Source organism: Mytilus galloprovincialis, chromosome 4 (assembly GCF_965363235.1).
Source record: "Mytilus galloprovincialis chromosome 4, xbMytGall1.hap1.1, whole genome shotgun sequence".
Taxonomy (NCBI): domain Eukaryota; kingdom Metazoa; phylum Mollusca; class Bivalvia; order Mytilida; family Mytilidae; genus Mytilus; species Mytilus galloprovincialis.
The window spans coordinates 85,912,423-85,928,839 of NC_134841.1; the positions used below are offsets into that span (position 1 = coordinate 85,912,423).

Here is a 16,417-nt window from a genome sequence, read left to right on the forward strand (position 1 = left end):
AGACAACATGCTATTTCTTTATCAGTATAACAACACTACATGGGTATCTTAAAACATGCAATTTATATCATTGAGGGATTGAAAATGACATGCATTGCTGTGAGTCCAGTGGTACCATTCAGGGTTTAGAATTTGAATTACTATTATTTCTTTCATTATCTATCAGTCATATTAATAGAGGAGTATATAGACAAGATTATATCCAAAAAGGTGATTTCAAAATGGAAAACAAATGCTTTCACTGATTTCTTTGACTTTTTTTAACCTTAATGTTGATATAAGACAGACAGTACAATCTTATTACAGTGCTTATCCAGTGACCTTTGGGGTATCACAATAGCAATGGCCAAAACAGTTTACCAAATTGCAGTTAGATTTCTTCTCCAACTAACTGATCAACTGGTAAAATGTTTTAGCAGATTGCTCAAGTGAAATGTTGTTAGTATGAAGTGAGTGCTGTAAAATCAAAAGTAATACTTACCATCCAGATCCAGTTAGTTGATATCTTTGTCATTTGTTTCAAACACAAAAATGACTTACTATAGTATGAGTCACTGAATAAGAAGGTCTAATTTTGACATCGAAACTTCTATCATAAATAGATTTTATAAATAAATAGTTCAAACCATTGTTTTGTAGATGTATATTTTATAGCTTTGTCTTCTAAGACAAAGTTATTGTGTAATTATGATTCGTATAATATTTTCTATACAAATTACTGATCTGCTGGCATTAAAGGGAAATAATTTTTATCGAGTTATTGTACACTAAAAAATTAATCAATGATACCTGGCTTCTGATTTTGCCTACAATTTTTTTCAAAATTTTAATCATCTTAAAAATAAATTTCATTGTTTCTTTTCAAAACAGAGGATAAAAGTTTAATAATCATAAAAGTAATGTTACAAACAAATTAAATGAGGAAAGTTGATATTTGTCAGACAAAAGTTGTGACAACATTTTGTTGATTTTCAGTAATGTAAATTATTTCCCTTTAATGGTAGCAGATAAGTAATTGCTTTAGAAAAAAAAATCCAAATTACAATTGTGCACTAACTTGTTGTTGGAAAACGGAGCTATAAATTATAGACTTACAAAACAATGTTTTCAACTATTTATTTATAAAATCTATTTATGATAGAAGTTTCCATGTCAAAATTAGACCTTCTTATTCAGTGACTCATACTATAGTAAGTCATTTTTGTGTTTGAAACAAATGACAAAGATATCAACTAACTGGATCTGGATGGTAAGTATTACTTTTGATTTTACAGCACTCACTTCATACTAACAACATTTCACTTGAGCAATCTGCTAAAACATTTTACCAGTTGATCAGTTAGTTGGAGAAGAAATCTAACTGCAATTTGGTAAACTGTTTGAGCCATTGCTATTGTGATACCCCAAAGGTCACTGGATAAGCACAGTAAGTCATGCCGAGAAAATGGACATTGAGTTATATCTAACCTATCAGACATGTATAAAAAAAAATAAAAAAAAATAAACTATGCTTGTTGCATGAAATAAATCCCCACCCCCCAAAAAAAACCAAAAAAACAAAACAAAAAAAAAACAAAAAAAAAAACGAACATTAATGTTTTAAATTGCCATGCCTCAGCACAGAATTCATTCTTTTCTCTAATAATTGAATTGCACAGAAGTTTAATTAATCTTATGGAGCAGTGGACAGGATTTTCATTTTCATCAAGTTTTTTAAATCTATTGATGAAACTTACTATAAATTATCAGTTTCATTCAATACCCAAATAAAAAATTTGGTAGTGAAAATTAGTGATTCCCCTAGAAACAGGACTAAGGGACTAAGGATCTATGATACCATGAATAGAATCTATGATACCATGAATAGACAGAAGATAAGATGTGAAAGGATCAATTATAGTCCATGCATTTCCTTCAGATGAACTTATACTGTACTGTTAGCTAGAATAGAAATTAAGCTGCATACATTGGCATCTTTTCAGAAGAAATCATTCTTCAAACTACAAAATACTTCTGAAATCTGGTCCTTTCATTGATAATTTTGAGTTAGCATAAACTTCAAATAGATAATAATTATCCTTTTAGCAAATAAATTCCATTCTTAGAATTGTTAAGTTACATCTTTGTTATCTTATACAGTTATACATCGAATACCCAAATTCATACAGATCTATAAATCTTTTATGCTTGATGAACAAGTGATCTTTGACAAAAATCTCAGTTTCAAATAGTTTGAAGAATGACCGTTCAATTATAAGTTCTACCAAGTTTTCTCCCCTGACCATGCACAACTCACCTCCTGAACTGCGACCTCCGACAGTTCCACTTTTATCGCCTTTATAAAATTTATGAAATCATGTTTATTGACAAATTGATGATTTAAATGATTTAGTTGGATGCTCCTTACCTTTCTGACCAATATTACTTTAGATACAGTAATTACAATTAAGGAATATCAGTACAGTAGCTGAAGAGTTGCCACATTCAATTGTAGATTTGACGGTCGCACATGCAGTTTTACTGGCGACGTGTAGCGGAGACAGTAAAACGGAGATTTGCGACCGTCAAATCAAAATTGACAGGGCTAACTCTTCAACTACAGTACTGTTATTCTGATTCTAATGCATTACAAAAAGAAAAAATCCGATAAAACTTGAAAAAATATCTAAATTTGACAAATAGAAAAAAATCCACAAAACTTCATGAATGATTTTGGCACAAAGACGTCATGGCTAAACGTGACGTCATACAAATGAAAACTTACAAACTGGAGGTTATTACGTTACCTGTACGCTTCAAATCGGATAAAATTACATTAAAACGGCGAATTCGAGGTAGGTGTTGTTTTATTTTTGATTATATTGTAGTAATCGAACATTTGTTGATTCAATCAATTCAAAATGGCTGGTCCCTCCTTAGTTACGCCTGGTCAACTGTGGATTTGACGGCAACTTTTAGCCAATGAAAAAAATTGTTACATCCAAATTGCATTAGAATTGGGAAAAGACAACTTTATTTACAATAGTATATTGTGCTAAAGAACAAACTGTTGAGTGCTGAGATCAAAATTTTTCAGGTGAGTTTCAGGTCATTTTAACAGTGTCAAAAAGTATGTGAGAAATCTTGATCTCAACAGGTATCCTAGATTTTGTATTTAAACTAAAAAAAAAAAAAAGATTACTTCATAACAAATTTGATAAATTACAAGCATTGAATTTGCAGAGTATTCAAATAGACTCTGTTTATGGCATGTTTATTTAATTTCACATATCATCAGATTTAGAACTATGTATTCTACATTTCTAAATCTAACACCAAAACATATAGATGAAATTTCATTATAATATGCACAATAATGTATTTTGACATTTTTTTTTCATTCTGCATATGAAAATATCTGAAATAATATTCTTACTTTAATACTTATGGATGTTTTGTAACTTGTAAGGAAGAGTTCAAATATTAATATTTAACAGCTAAAGGAACTGTTTATAAATGTATATGATGTTGGCTTTTATTTCCTTTATTTTTTCAAATGTAATCAAAGTTTTCTAGCATAAGGAATACATAAACCTAATTAGTATTGACTTCTGAGATATGAAAGATAGTTATATATTGTTGACAACAGAAAAGAGAAATTAACATGTTTTAAACAAAGAAAATTGATGAGCCAATAAAGATTAGAATGTATTAAACTTATTGAAATTAGCAACCATAATCAAAATGTGCTTTTATACTGGTTCTTTTTGTGTTGAATAGTAAAATAACAACAATAAGAAACCAGTTTCAACATTGTGCTTTCTATATATATATAATTCTGAAATATTTTCTGGTTATAAATAACAAAATATAATTGCAAGTATTAAAAAGAAATGAAGTTTTTATTATTCTAAGCAGGAGGAAAATACCAGAGTTACAAATTCCAACACAGCAAAATAAATCTGATTTCTGTTCAATATTTCAAAAATCTTATGTTATTTCATCTTGACCTTGTTCTTGAATGCCTTTTTTCATGATTCTTTTTTCCTTAATTTAATACTAGTGGCAATAATCAGGTGCCTGCATAAAGCATTTGCATGTATGTCTTAGAAAATGTGATTTACACAGCTTTCTTAATGATCCCTCTGGATCTGCCACTGTTGCAAAAGTAGTGAGGACATGTTTAGTAACTGTTGAAATTTGTAACCCTAAGTATTGATTGACTAGTCTGTGATTACAAAGTTATTGAGACTATGAAAATACATCTTTTTTGCTTTTATATTAACATTTATCTTTTTTTATTGACTATTATAATGTTAAACATGTCTCTGATAAAAGGGAAACGACTCATACCACATCTTTGAATGACTCTGTGGTATTTATAGCTTTAATTTTACAGTGATATGACCAAACAAAATCAGCAAACTTATCAATTTAACTTTGAGAAAAAGACACATTGAATTTTGTGGTATTCAAATTATTAATATTATCATTTCCTAGAATTGTTTTATCATTTTTAAAAATAAAGAATATTTATTTGTTTTTACAATAATCATCAAAATGAACTTGTGATTATTATGAAGATTAATCTCTTTTGTAATTAACATATTTGAGCATTATTATAAAAAAGAGATCCCTTTTGTACACATTTATAATTTATTTTAAAGCTATTTAGTTAAAACATGCTAACTAGAAATGCATGAAACTATATTTTTTTCTTTTTAAATGTTTTTATTTCAGCACAAAACAAAAAGGAACTTAATTCTGAAATCTAGAAGGAAAATTTGACTACAGTAACAAAAAAATACAGAAAAAAATCACAGACTAGAAAATAATGCACACAGTATTTCATCTGGCTTCTACAAAAATAGGCTGAAAGAAAGCTTTTGGTATTTCATTCTGTATATAGCAAAGATATATATAGTTGTTGAGATTAACCTTTTGTTCCTCGTGATTCTGAAGAGAAAGATACAATAACTATTTAGTATTAAAAAACAAATCATTCATATGGAATTTCTATTAAAGTGTAAAAAATACACACAAAAAAAAATTCATAAATGGTGAGCTAATTTTTTCCTGCTCTATTAAAGTGCCACACACACAAACTAAAGACAATGTGATTTAATTAAATTCAATTTCACAATTATAAACTGCATATTCATAAAGTCAACTTCAACATAAACATGACTTTTGTTGACATGATAACCTACCTTTCTTTGTGAGTGTCTTGTCTTCCTTTTCTTTCTTTTTGGTTTTGTCATGTTTCTCTTCCTCTTTAGCATCTTTACCCTTAGGATCCTAGCAAATATTTTATTTTTAATTTGATATATTTTGTTTAAGTTTATTATACATGAAATAACAATTTTAATTAGGTTCCAATTGCAAATAAGCTGTTTTAATACAATTTACTATGAACTTAAAAGAAATTGTATGACTTGAAATTGCTTTTACATGCATCATTGTTTTGTTGGTCTTTTGTGAACATTATTTCCATATCATTATCCCAAGGGTTTTTTAAAGATGAATTCAGTTTTTAAAATTTGTAACAATACAAACTGTAGCTTTTTTCTTTTTTGCATTTTTGGAACCATTTAAAAAAAAAACAAGAGTGCACACACTGAAATGTCTCGCCTTCTATACTAATCATTGATATTATGTTGATAGTCCTAAGTATAAAGCTTTATTACAACTGTCTCATAAACTTAACATTAACCAAGATAACTAAACAAAGACCAATGAACCATGAAAATGAGGTCAAGGTCAGATGAACCATGCCAGGCGGACATGTACAGCTAACAATGCTTCTATACAACATATATAGTTGACCTATTACTTATAGTTTAAGAAAAATGGACCAAAACACAAAACCTTAACACTGTGCAATGAACCGTGAAAATGAGGTCACAGTCAAAAGAAACCTGCGCTACTGACATAAAAATCATAAAATATTTCCATACACCAAATATAGTTGACCTATGGCATATAGTATTAGATAAAAAGACCAAAACTCAAAAACTTAACTTTGACCACTGAACCATGAAAATGAGGTCAAGGTCTCATGACATCTGCCCGCTAGACATGTACACCTTACAATCATTCCATACAACAAATATAGTAGACCTATTGCATATAGTATGAAAAAAACAGACCAAAACACAAAAATTTAACTAAAACCACTGAACCATGAAAATGAGGTCAAGGTCACATGACATCTGCCCGCTAGACATGTACACCTTACAATCATTCCATACAACAAATATAGTAGACCTATTGCATATAGTATGAAAAAAACAGACCAAAACACAAAAATTTAACTATAACCACTGAACCATGAAAATGAGGTCAAGGTCAGATGACACCTGCCAGTTGGACATGTACACCTTACAGTCCTTCCATACACCGAATATACTAGCCCTATTGCTTATAGTATCTGAGATATGGACTTGACCACCAAAACTTAACCTTGTTCACTGATCCATGAAATGAGGTCGAGGTCAAGTGAAAACTGTCTGACAGACATGAGGACCTTACAAAGTACGCACATATCAAATATAGTTATCCTATTACTTATAATAAGAGAGAATTCAACATTACAAAAAATCTGAACTTTTTTTTCAAGTTGTCACTGAACCATGAAAATGAGGTCAAGGACATTGGACATGTGACTGACGGAAACTTCGTAACATGAGGCATCTATATACAAAGTATGAAGCATCCAGGTCTTCCACCTTCTAAAATATAAAGCTTTTAAGAAGTGAGCTAACACCTTTCTGCAACAAAAGTTGCAGGCTCGACAAAAACCTGACTATTTATCAATTTAAAAAAACTTCTTTTGACGATTAAACTTGTACCAATTCAGGAATAAGGTAGTTGACTTTTAGTTTTATTCATTGATTGATAGTGTTAGGTTTTGTCAGTTTTTAGGGGCTTCCCCTTTTTAATTTGCCTTGGAGTTCAGTAATTTTGTTATATTTTTTTTACCTTTTTCTTAGCTGATGCTTTGCTTCCTTTCTTATCTTTATCCATATGTGACTGACTTCTAACACTTGCTGGTCTATCTTTGGACCCTTCTCTCCTACTTCCTGGGGGCTAAAAATAGAGGGATATTTCGTCACATTTGAATAAATTAATGTCAATGATTAACCAGAAATACAGATTTTCAGATATTTTTATTAAACGATTAAAGTACAAAATAAATTTGTATTAATAAAATATACAATTTTTTTGTAGAAATAAGTTTACTGGTTAATGTAATTTTACAACAATCATTGCACATCTTATTATTTTCATATTGTTTGTTGATTTGAGAAGCACATTGCCAAATTCATAAATTATGTGTCACTAGTGCCAGCTGCCAACTAGAATAATAATGAGATAGATTTACTAGTGTCAACCTAAAATGTATGCTTTATATGCTTAGAATTACTTACAGATTTATTCCTTTCTGGGAAATCTTTTTCTGAAAAGTGTTTTCTTCTTTCTACCACTTCTTCATGTGTTAGAGGAAATCGTGATAAAATCTGTAAATATACAAAATTTCAAAATCTTTACCTATATCTACAAAATAAGAAATTTTCATATTTAATTACTACTATACTTTCCTGTTTTAAAAGTTGATGAAATTGACCAAGATATTGTTTTATAAAAAAAAAAAAACATCATAGTGGTCAAATATATCAACTACTGAATCAAAATGTCAAAAGAATTATTAAAATTTCAGAAAATGAAGCATACAAATAATTCTATCAAAATTTCAAAATGCTAGTTTGTATTTGTACGAAACCTATTCTACCAGTTTTTTCTCAATAATAATAAAAACTTCACAAATGTTCTGGTTTTACAGTATTCTGGAATTAACATGTATTTGACATATTTCAGTAAGACAGTGGCATAGCCAAGTTTAGACAGACCAAATAAGTACCATGGTTGTGACACAATCATTTATTAGTAAGATATTCATCTAGTACAAAATGGTTGATGTGTAAATATTTACCTCTGCAATTTTAGAAGCACCTTTATCTCCAATAAAATTAGATGCTAATGATAAAGACATTAGATTTCTGTTCATACGTAAACCCTGAAAAAAACAAGAACATTATTCACATATGACTTATTTCTGCCTTATCCTGTAACTTGAATTTTCCTACAAAATTTTTTTGTCATGCAGCTATTTACTAAAATCTTTAATCTTTTTTTGTACAACTTTTTAACTGATTCACATCTTTATTAGCTTAACACTTTAGTGAATGGTCATTTTACATTGTTGAAGGCAATAGAGTGCCTATAGTTGTTTTGTATATGCCCTAGTGACTCTAGTGGATTGTTGACTTAAAGGTAATTATTTTATTTTAATCATCATAACTGTTAACACCTAACCCTCCAACAATAACTTACTAAAGCTATATGTTCAGCACCGACATCTGTAATTCTATTTCCTGACAGGTTCAGAGAGATAAGCTTTGTATTACATCTCTTTGTACTACCTAAAGCTTGACCAATTTGTTCTGCTCCTTTATCTGTAATCCCACAGTGACGCAATGACAAATTCTGTATACTGGAATAGTATAATGCAATTAAAATATTAAATGGTAAACTCCTGGTCCATGCATTAGATATTGCATAGCAACAACAAATCAACATATTACTGTACAAAGTAGTCAAAACACAGTTCACAATACTGTACAATGTAGTCAAAACACAGTTTGCAAATTCTGTTTTTGAATACTTTCACCAATGATCAGAATGAATCTTACTTAATGTATTTGTGTAGATTATTGTAATCTGTACAAATAAATGGTTACAAGTTAAAAATGTACAACAATAAGATAAAACGTTCCCCAAAAAAAACAACTATCTACTTATCATTTACATTTTTAATGACATTCAAATTCTCACGAATCACAATAACACATTTTCAAATATATGACATCCCTTTTAATATTTTTAATATGATAAACTTTGTTGCATGCTAAACGTTACATAAAAAAGCAAAACTTACGGGCTTTCTTCTCCCATTAATTCATGCCAATTTTCTTCTACAACTGTATTACCATCTAAAACAAGGTTTCTGTAAGAAATAACATAATTTCATTTATATATCCTACTTTGTACAATTTTCCAACAAATAATATGCAACTTGAAAACGTGCAGTCGAACGGCTAAAACAATCTACTTGTAAGTTGTTTTTGTTTGAGGCGTAAATGTTAGACTACTGAGCTGTTCTTTCTCTCAGATTGATGCATGTTTTTTATACTTTACAGTGAAATCTTTATGGTACTTTAGGGTTCATCAATAATTGTCAACCATTTTCCAAAGTGTACTAAATATACTCTTTTTCGACACCCCCCCCCCCCCCCACCCTCCATAAAAAAAAGTGTACATCAACCATTTTCAGATATGAAGACAAGAATCAATCTATTTTAACAAAAAGAAAATCCTGTCTGTTAATATAGGTTTAATATATGTTGATTTTTTAACCCCCTCCCCCCCCCAAAGTGCAGGTATTGTACATTTTGGAAAATGGTTGACAATTATAGATGACCCCTAATTGAAGGCAATACACTGATTGTCAAATGTTTACACTCTTTTCAAGCTACCCTATGTGGGTTGTTCATTCACTGAAATCTATATTATAGCTCAAGAAGAAAACCTTTTATCCGTTCCCCACATTTATATTATTTAAGAAATTGCTGTTATAAGTAAATATGCTGTTATCAGGTTTTCAATGAATGTTACCTCATTTCTGGTATCTCTGTAATTGTAGATGCAAGAATTGTGATTACTTCCCCTGACAAGCCACAATTCCACAAACTGAAAAAATAAATAAAAAAAAATGTATGCATTATTTCAATAATGGACTTTTAACGAGGTCAATATGCTACATATGGATCTGTTCAAGTGTCAATATAAAATAACAGGTCCATATATAACTTATTGACTGAGTGAAAGTCCTTAATTTATATGTTACTTATTTAAATAATGCAGGGATCTCCATGGATGAAAATTGAACCATGGAGGAACTTTCACCATTACAAACCTTGTCTACGCTGTACAGTGTAGCGCGATCGGAAGTATTTTATCCCACCATACAAAGATGGTGAACATGCTAATTCATTGCTTATTTAAATTATATTTATTTGAATTTTCATTATAGAATTAGAAGTATCAATATTTTCATTTATTGCCGTTTTTAACCATTCAAATGCCAAGTCTTCATGGTCCCCCTTAGTCGAGAATGACCAAAAGCTGTCATGAAGGTCCCCAAGCAGATTTCTTTTATTTTTGGTAATTGTTATGGGGGTTAAAAATCATCTGATGTGGAGCTTATTTTTCGTGGACACTGTCAAATTCAGAGCCCATTACCGGTATGGCTGATTTGCAGCAACAACAAAACAATTCGTACGGGTTATGTAAAAGGTTAAAGAGATTTGTAAAGCAAACGTTGACAAATGAAAAGGTTTTTAATGACTTTATCTGGAAAAATTGATGCTGTGCAACATGCATCTTTCGAGTCTGAATAGAAACCGGAAACGCGGATGTATCAATTTGATTGTAATATACGAAATGAATTCGGAATTTAGATACGATATTTCTTTACAGGAAATATTTAAGTTTTTACTTTTAAACTGTTAAAGTAATTCTAAATTATCGTTACAGCAGTACTCGAGTTATTTGCGATGTAATAATATTTACTGTTTTGCGTCTTATTTTGTACTTCTTAAAAAAGGGGGATGCTGATTGCGTAAGTCAAAATAAAGCACGTGTTCGACTTGTTAAACTGTTTTCTTTGTAACTGGATTAATTTATTAATTTATTTATTTAATCTAAATGATCATAATCATTTGCTGAAACTTAGTTGATTACTTCGACAATGGATCGTCTATCCCCAGATAGTATTCTCCTGTCTGGTTTGTTGATCTACCTGTACAAGCTCAGGTACAAGTAATTAGCGATCTTAATCCGGATATCCCTCAGGCGTTAGAACTGTATTGGATTATAACATAAAAAGCCTAAGGGTTATGCAATTACATGCATTTGATTATAATTGATAAAAAAATGGCGTCGGGCTACAAAAAACGATGAAGTTTTGAACGATGGCGGAAGACAATTTAACGATGGCGCAAGACAATTTAACGATGGCGCGAGTCATTTGACGATGGCGCAAGACATTTGAACGATGGCGGGGCTCCATCGTTAAACAGGCCATGGAGATCCCTGTAATGCATTAGAAAAGTAGGTTTAATATAAATAAGAAGATGTGGTATGATTGTCAATGAGACAACTATCCACAATGAGACCAAATGACACAGAAATTAACAACTATAGGTCACCATAGGGCCTTCAACAATGGGTATACCTCATAGTAAGCTATAGAAGGCCCCTAAATGACGAATGTGAAACAATTCAAACGATAAAACTAATGTTTTTTCTTTGTATTCTTAATTTGTATTTTGCAAGACTTTGTACATGTTATTGAAATTATCAATATTCTTAGTATCTGCATTTAACTGAAAATGACGTCATGAATCTAAATTTAGCTAGATATTTTTATTCTGATCGTCACTATAGTTACTAAGTTTAAAGTTAATTGAACTTCAACTTCATCAAAAACTACCATATCAAAAAACTTTAACCTGAAACAGGACAGACAGACTGATGAACAGACGCCAGACGGGAAAACATAATGTCCCTAAGTGGGGAATAAAAAGATGAGACTTACTTGATTGTATGTAATTTTGCCATCTTAGGCCAGCACTGTTTAAATATCTCCATTATGGGTTCAACTATTTTCCAACCTAAAGTATCAATAAGATGATCATATAATACACTGAAATGTCTGTGATGTAAGAACACATTTTTAACTTAACTAAGAATTCTTAGAAAATATCAGAAATATAATATAGAGTGGTTTTGTCTAGGAGTGACTTCATATGAATCATTTTATAAGGATATTCATTGATCTAGATTTTTTTTCTCCAAAATTGTACAGATTTCAAGCTATCCCATTTCCAAGTTCAGGGAATAGCTAAATCGGGGTAAAAACACTGATTTTGCATTCAAAAAGTAGAAAGTTAACATCATGAAGAACTTTGCATATTTCATCAGCTTGCTTTCAAGTTGATGTGACTCTTAAAACTACCTTAAACCCAAACTCGTTCTAATGGGGGACTGTACAGGCAACCAATGGATGGATAAATTAAACCAGACTAGAAAAAAATAAAGATCCTTAAAAACATGCTACAATTCTTCTAATTTATACCAATAATGTACCTCTAATATAAATTTCAGTCACAGTGTCTGGTTTATCAAAGTTTTCCATCTCTACTTGTACACTAGGTTTGAAGTATTCAAATTTTTCTTTAATTGTAAATGTCTTGGGTGGTGCTTCTATTCCTTCTGAAAATAAAGGACTTTTGTTGTAATAAATCCTAACATCTACGGAACTTTTAATTCTAAATAGATAATGATTTTTAAATTTTCAATACATAATGAAATTTAAATTCTAAATACATAACGACTTTTAAAATCTCAATACATGATGAATTTTAAATTCTAAATATATAATTAATTCTAAATTCTTAATACATAATGAATTCTAAATTATAATTACATAATGAATTTTAAAGTCTAATTACATAATGAATTTTAAATTCTAATTACATAATGAATTTTAAATTCTAATTACATAATGAATTTTAAATTCTAATAACATAATGAATATCATATTCTCAACACATGACAAATTCTAGTATCCTTCTAGATGCTTTGCAACATTTTAAATTTAATGTTAAACTGAAAACCTTTTTACTTTTCTGTTATAATGAAACTTTAATATTAATGGGTCACTGCAAATGTTGTTGGTGTGCAAATCATCTGTGAGACAAATATTTATCTTATAGTTTCTCAGGAAGTATAATTGGTGCATATATCATTTTTTTTATAAATAAGTTGAAAATTCAGATGCTGTGCAAGATTTTTTTTCAATACATACAAATATTCATGAAAAAGTGTGTGTAAAATATTGCACATGCATGTATACTTTGACTCAAATATATATGTTAATTTCAAGATACTTTTTAATTTAAAAATATGATGTTAATTTAGTTAGTCAATCTATCTATAAGCATATGCAACTACATGACATGTCCAAAGTTTGTCCAATTAGTGAAACTACTCATGACATGTCCAAAATTTCTCCAATTAGTGAAACTACACATGACATGCCCAAAGTTTGTCTAATTAGTGAAACTACACATGACATGTCGATAGTTTGCCCAATTAGTGAAACTACACATGACATGTCCAAAGTTTGTCCAATTAGTGAAACTACACATGACACATCCAAAGTTTGCCTAATTAGTGAAACTAAACATGACATGTCCAATGTTTGCCCAAGTAGTGAAACTACACTACAACTATCACCTTTTTACATTATTTTTGAATTATTTACAATAATGTTTGTTAAAAATTATTATTTCTATTTGTTGATAAAGAAATAATTATGTTATGTTGTATCATTAAAAAAAGATAATTTGCTATCTAAAATCTACAATGCACCTAATTTCCATTTTTTTTTACACCATTCACAAAATTGATATTCCAATTTTAGAAAAAAAAATCTTTAGTAAAATTATTCAAACCTCATTTTAACCATATAAAAGAAAAAACCATTACCAAAAAAAACAAAAACATTTTAAATACGTTGTTATTGACGACAAAAAAGGTACTCTTATAATGATAAGTTTTAAAATGTTTTTTTTTTTTTTTAAATTTTGTATTAAATTAGTGTATACTGTAAAAGTGCTTTCAATCATGGATTTTTTTTCATCTAAATTGAGTGGCTTGTAGTTTAAAAAAATTGAGAAAGGAAATGGGAAATGTGTCAAACAGACAATGACCCGACCAAAGACTATTTTGAATAAATTTCAAGATTGAAATGTCCCATAACAACTACAAGAACTGATACCTCATGATTGATAACATTTTAAAGTATTGATTTTAATTCACAACAAACTACACACCACCATCCAAATCTTGCTCCGGATCAGGATCAGGCTCAACAGGAGCCTGTGGAGCTTTTCCCTTGCCTTTATCTGGTTTTCCACTTTCTGTATGGCCCATTACTGTTGGAGGACGAGCTCTAGGAATTATAGGTGGTATATATGTCATGCTGTTACGTCTGCATAATTCTGTAAAATCTGCCTGAAAATTCCCTGTGCAGCTGTAGGGTTCTACAAATAATTAAGGACAAATTAATCATGATTTCATAAAATGGTCATTTTCATTTAATGTAAGTCTGCAAGTACATTTGAAAATATCAAACTTTCAAATGCAAGATATCTGTTTTATTCTATATAAAATTTAATTAAGCCGATTTGAAACAGATAAAGCAGTTTTTGCACTGCAGTTACAATTAGTCTTCAATGATAATGATAAATATGCTCAAAGATACAGTTTTTAACAGTTGTGTGGTAACTAAATAATGTAAACACGATAAAAGTTATATTAATGAATATATGACAATTTCAGATAGCGTTACCTTTCTTGAAATAAACATGTACACGTAGTCAATTCAAAAGAGGAAAGAACATTTTTTGTAATAAGTATTATTCTAAAGGACCCTATAGAGACTAATGAAAATCTCTATGGGCTATATCTATATAAAAAGAAGATATGGTATCATTGCCAATGAGACAACTCTCCAAAAGAGACCAAAGTGACAGAAATTAACAACTATAGGTCACTGTACGGCCTTCAACAATAGGCAAAGCCCATACCACATAGTCAGCTATAAAAGGGCCTGAAATGACAATGTAAAACAATTCAAATGAAAAAACTAACGGCCTTATTTATTTTAAACCAGATGCTCCACAGGGCGCAGCTTTATACGACTGCAGAGTTTGAACCCTGAACAGTTGGGGCAAGTATGGACACAACATTCAAGCTTGATACAGCTCTGAATTTGGATTGTGATTAAATAGTTGACACAACATAGGTTTCTGACACAGAATGAATGTGGTCTAAGAACTTAAACTTAAAAACTTAAAAATTTTAAATTGGACATTTACCTATTATGGTGCAATATCAAAAATCTAAATATATGGTTAGATTCAGCATACATGTATCAAAGAACCCCAAGAATTCAATTTTTGATGAAATCAAATCAAGTTCAATTTTGGACCACGATTTGGACCAACTTGAAAACTGGGCCTATAATCAAAAATCTAAATACATGTTTAGATTCAGCATATCAAAGAACCCCAAGGATTCAATTTTTGTTGATATCAAACAAAGTTTAATTTGGACCACGATTTGGACCAACTTGAAAACTGGCCAGATAAGCAAAAATCTTAATACATGTTTAGATTCAGCATATCAAAGAACCCCAAGAATTCATTTTTGTTGAAATCAAACAAAGTTGAATTTTGGACCCCCATTTGGACCAACTTGAAAACTGGGCCCATAATCAAAAATCTAAGTACATGTTTAGATTCAGCATATCAAAGAACCCCAAGAATTCAATTTTTGTTGAAATCAAACAAGTTTAATTTTGGACCCCGATTTGGACCAACTTGAAAACTGGGCCCATAATCAAAAATCTAAGTACATGTTTAGATTTAGCATATCAAAGAACCCCAAGAATTCATTTTTTGTTAAAATCAAACTAAGTTTAATTTTGGACCCTTTGGACCTTAATGTAGACCAATTTGAAAACGGGACCAAAAGTTAAGAATCTACATACACAGTTAGATTTCCTTTTGTGGTCATAAATCTTGTGTTTAAATTTCCTAGATTTCTATTTACTTATACTAAAGTTATGGTGCTAAAACCAAGAAAAATGCTTATTTGGGCCCTTTTGCCCTTTTTTGGCCCCTAATTCCTAAACCGTCAGGACCAAAACTCCCAAAATCAACCCCAACCTTCCTTTTCTGTTTATAAACCTTGTGTTAAAATTTCATAGATTTCTATTTACTTATACTAAAGTTATGGAGTGAAAACCAATGTGTCTTCGGACGACGACGATGACTCTAACGTCATACCAATATACGACCGCAAAAATTTTTGCGGCTGTATAAAAATTAATTGTTTTAAATTTTGAATTCAAATTTTATTGAAATTTTTAAAGTCTATATGACTATAGCTAAAATCAATGATTTGTCATGTTAAATACTGAATCAACAAACTATCATATTTCAGAAGTTCAAAAATGTACATTTTGAGTTTTCAGAACCATATTTATATATGTTATGTACAATTCTTTTGTAAACTTCATATCTAAAGTTGGAAGGTGTGGTACCATTAATCAAAATACAAAATTTGAACTTCTGTATTACAATTCATGCTCAATAATACAATCATTAACAAGAATGTGTCCATAGTATGAAATTCAAAACAGTGTAGCTGTGGCCATTGATTGACCCATCAAAATCATCCATTG

The 16,417-nt window shown here is 30.1% G+C and overlaps 1 protein-coding gene across 17 annotated transcripts in view; it reads right to left on the reverse strand.

Moving 5' to 3' along the window:
- Positions 1-16,417, reverse strand: part of LOC143073245 (leucine-rich repeat-containing protein 71-like) — a 54,652-nt gene that overhangs the window by 7,972 nt on the left and 30,263 nt on the right. For 12 of the 17 annotated variants that reach the window (XM_076248635.1, XM_076248632.1, XM_076248642.1 and 9 more), the window contains exons 3-14: positions 14,001-14,210; positions 12,250-12,375; positions 11,699-11,774; positions 9,715-9,789; positions 8,978-9,046; positions 8,374-8,533; positions 7,973-8,056; positions 7,410-7,499; positions 6,961-7,068; positions 5,190-5,277; positions 4,918-4,935; positions 2,297-2,335 (exon numbers count right to left, since the gene is read on the reverse strand). In XM_076248635.1, the coding sequence (XP_076104750.1) occupies positions 2,297-2,335; positions 4,918-4,935; positions 5,190-5,277; positions 6,961-7,068; positions 7,410-7,499; positions 7,973-8,056; positions 8,374-8,533; positions 8,978-9,046; positions 9,715-9,789; positions 11,699-11,774; positions 12,250-12,375; positions 14,001-14,210 (1,143 nt within the window). The remainder of the gene's footprint in view (positions 1-2,296; positions 2,336-4,917; positions 4,936-5,189; positions 5,278-6,960; positions 7,069-7,409; positions 7,500-7,972; positions 8,057-8,373; positions 8,534-8,977; positions 9,047-9,714; positions 9,790-11,698; positions 11,775-12,249; positions 12,376-14,000; positions 14,211-16,417) is intronic. The other 5 variants (XM_076248634.1, XM_076248640.1, XM_076248641.1 and 2 more) reach the window with 3 other exon arrangements.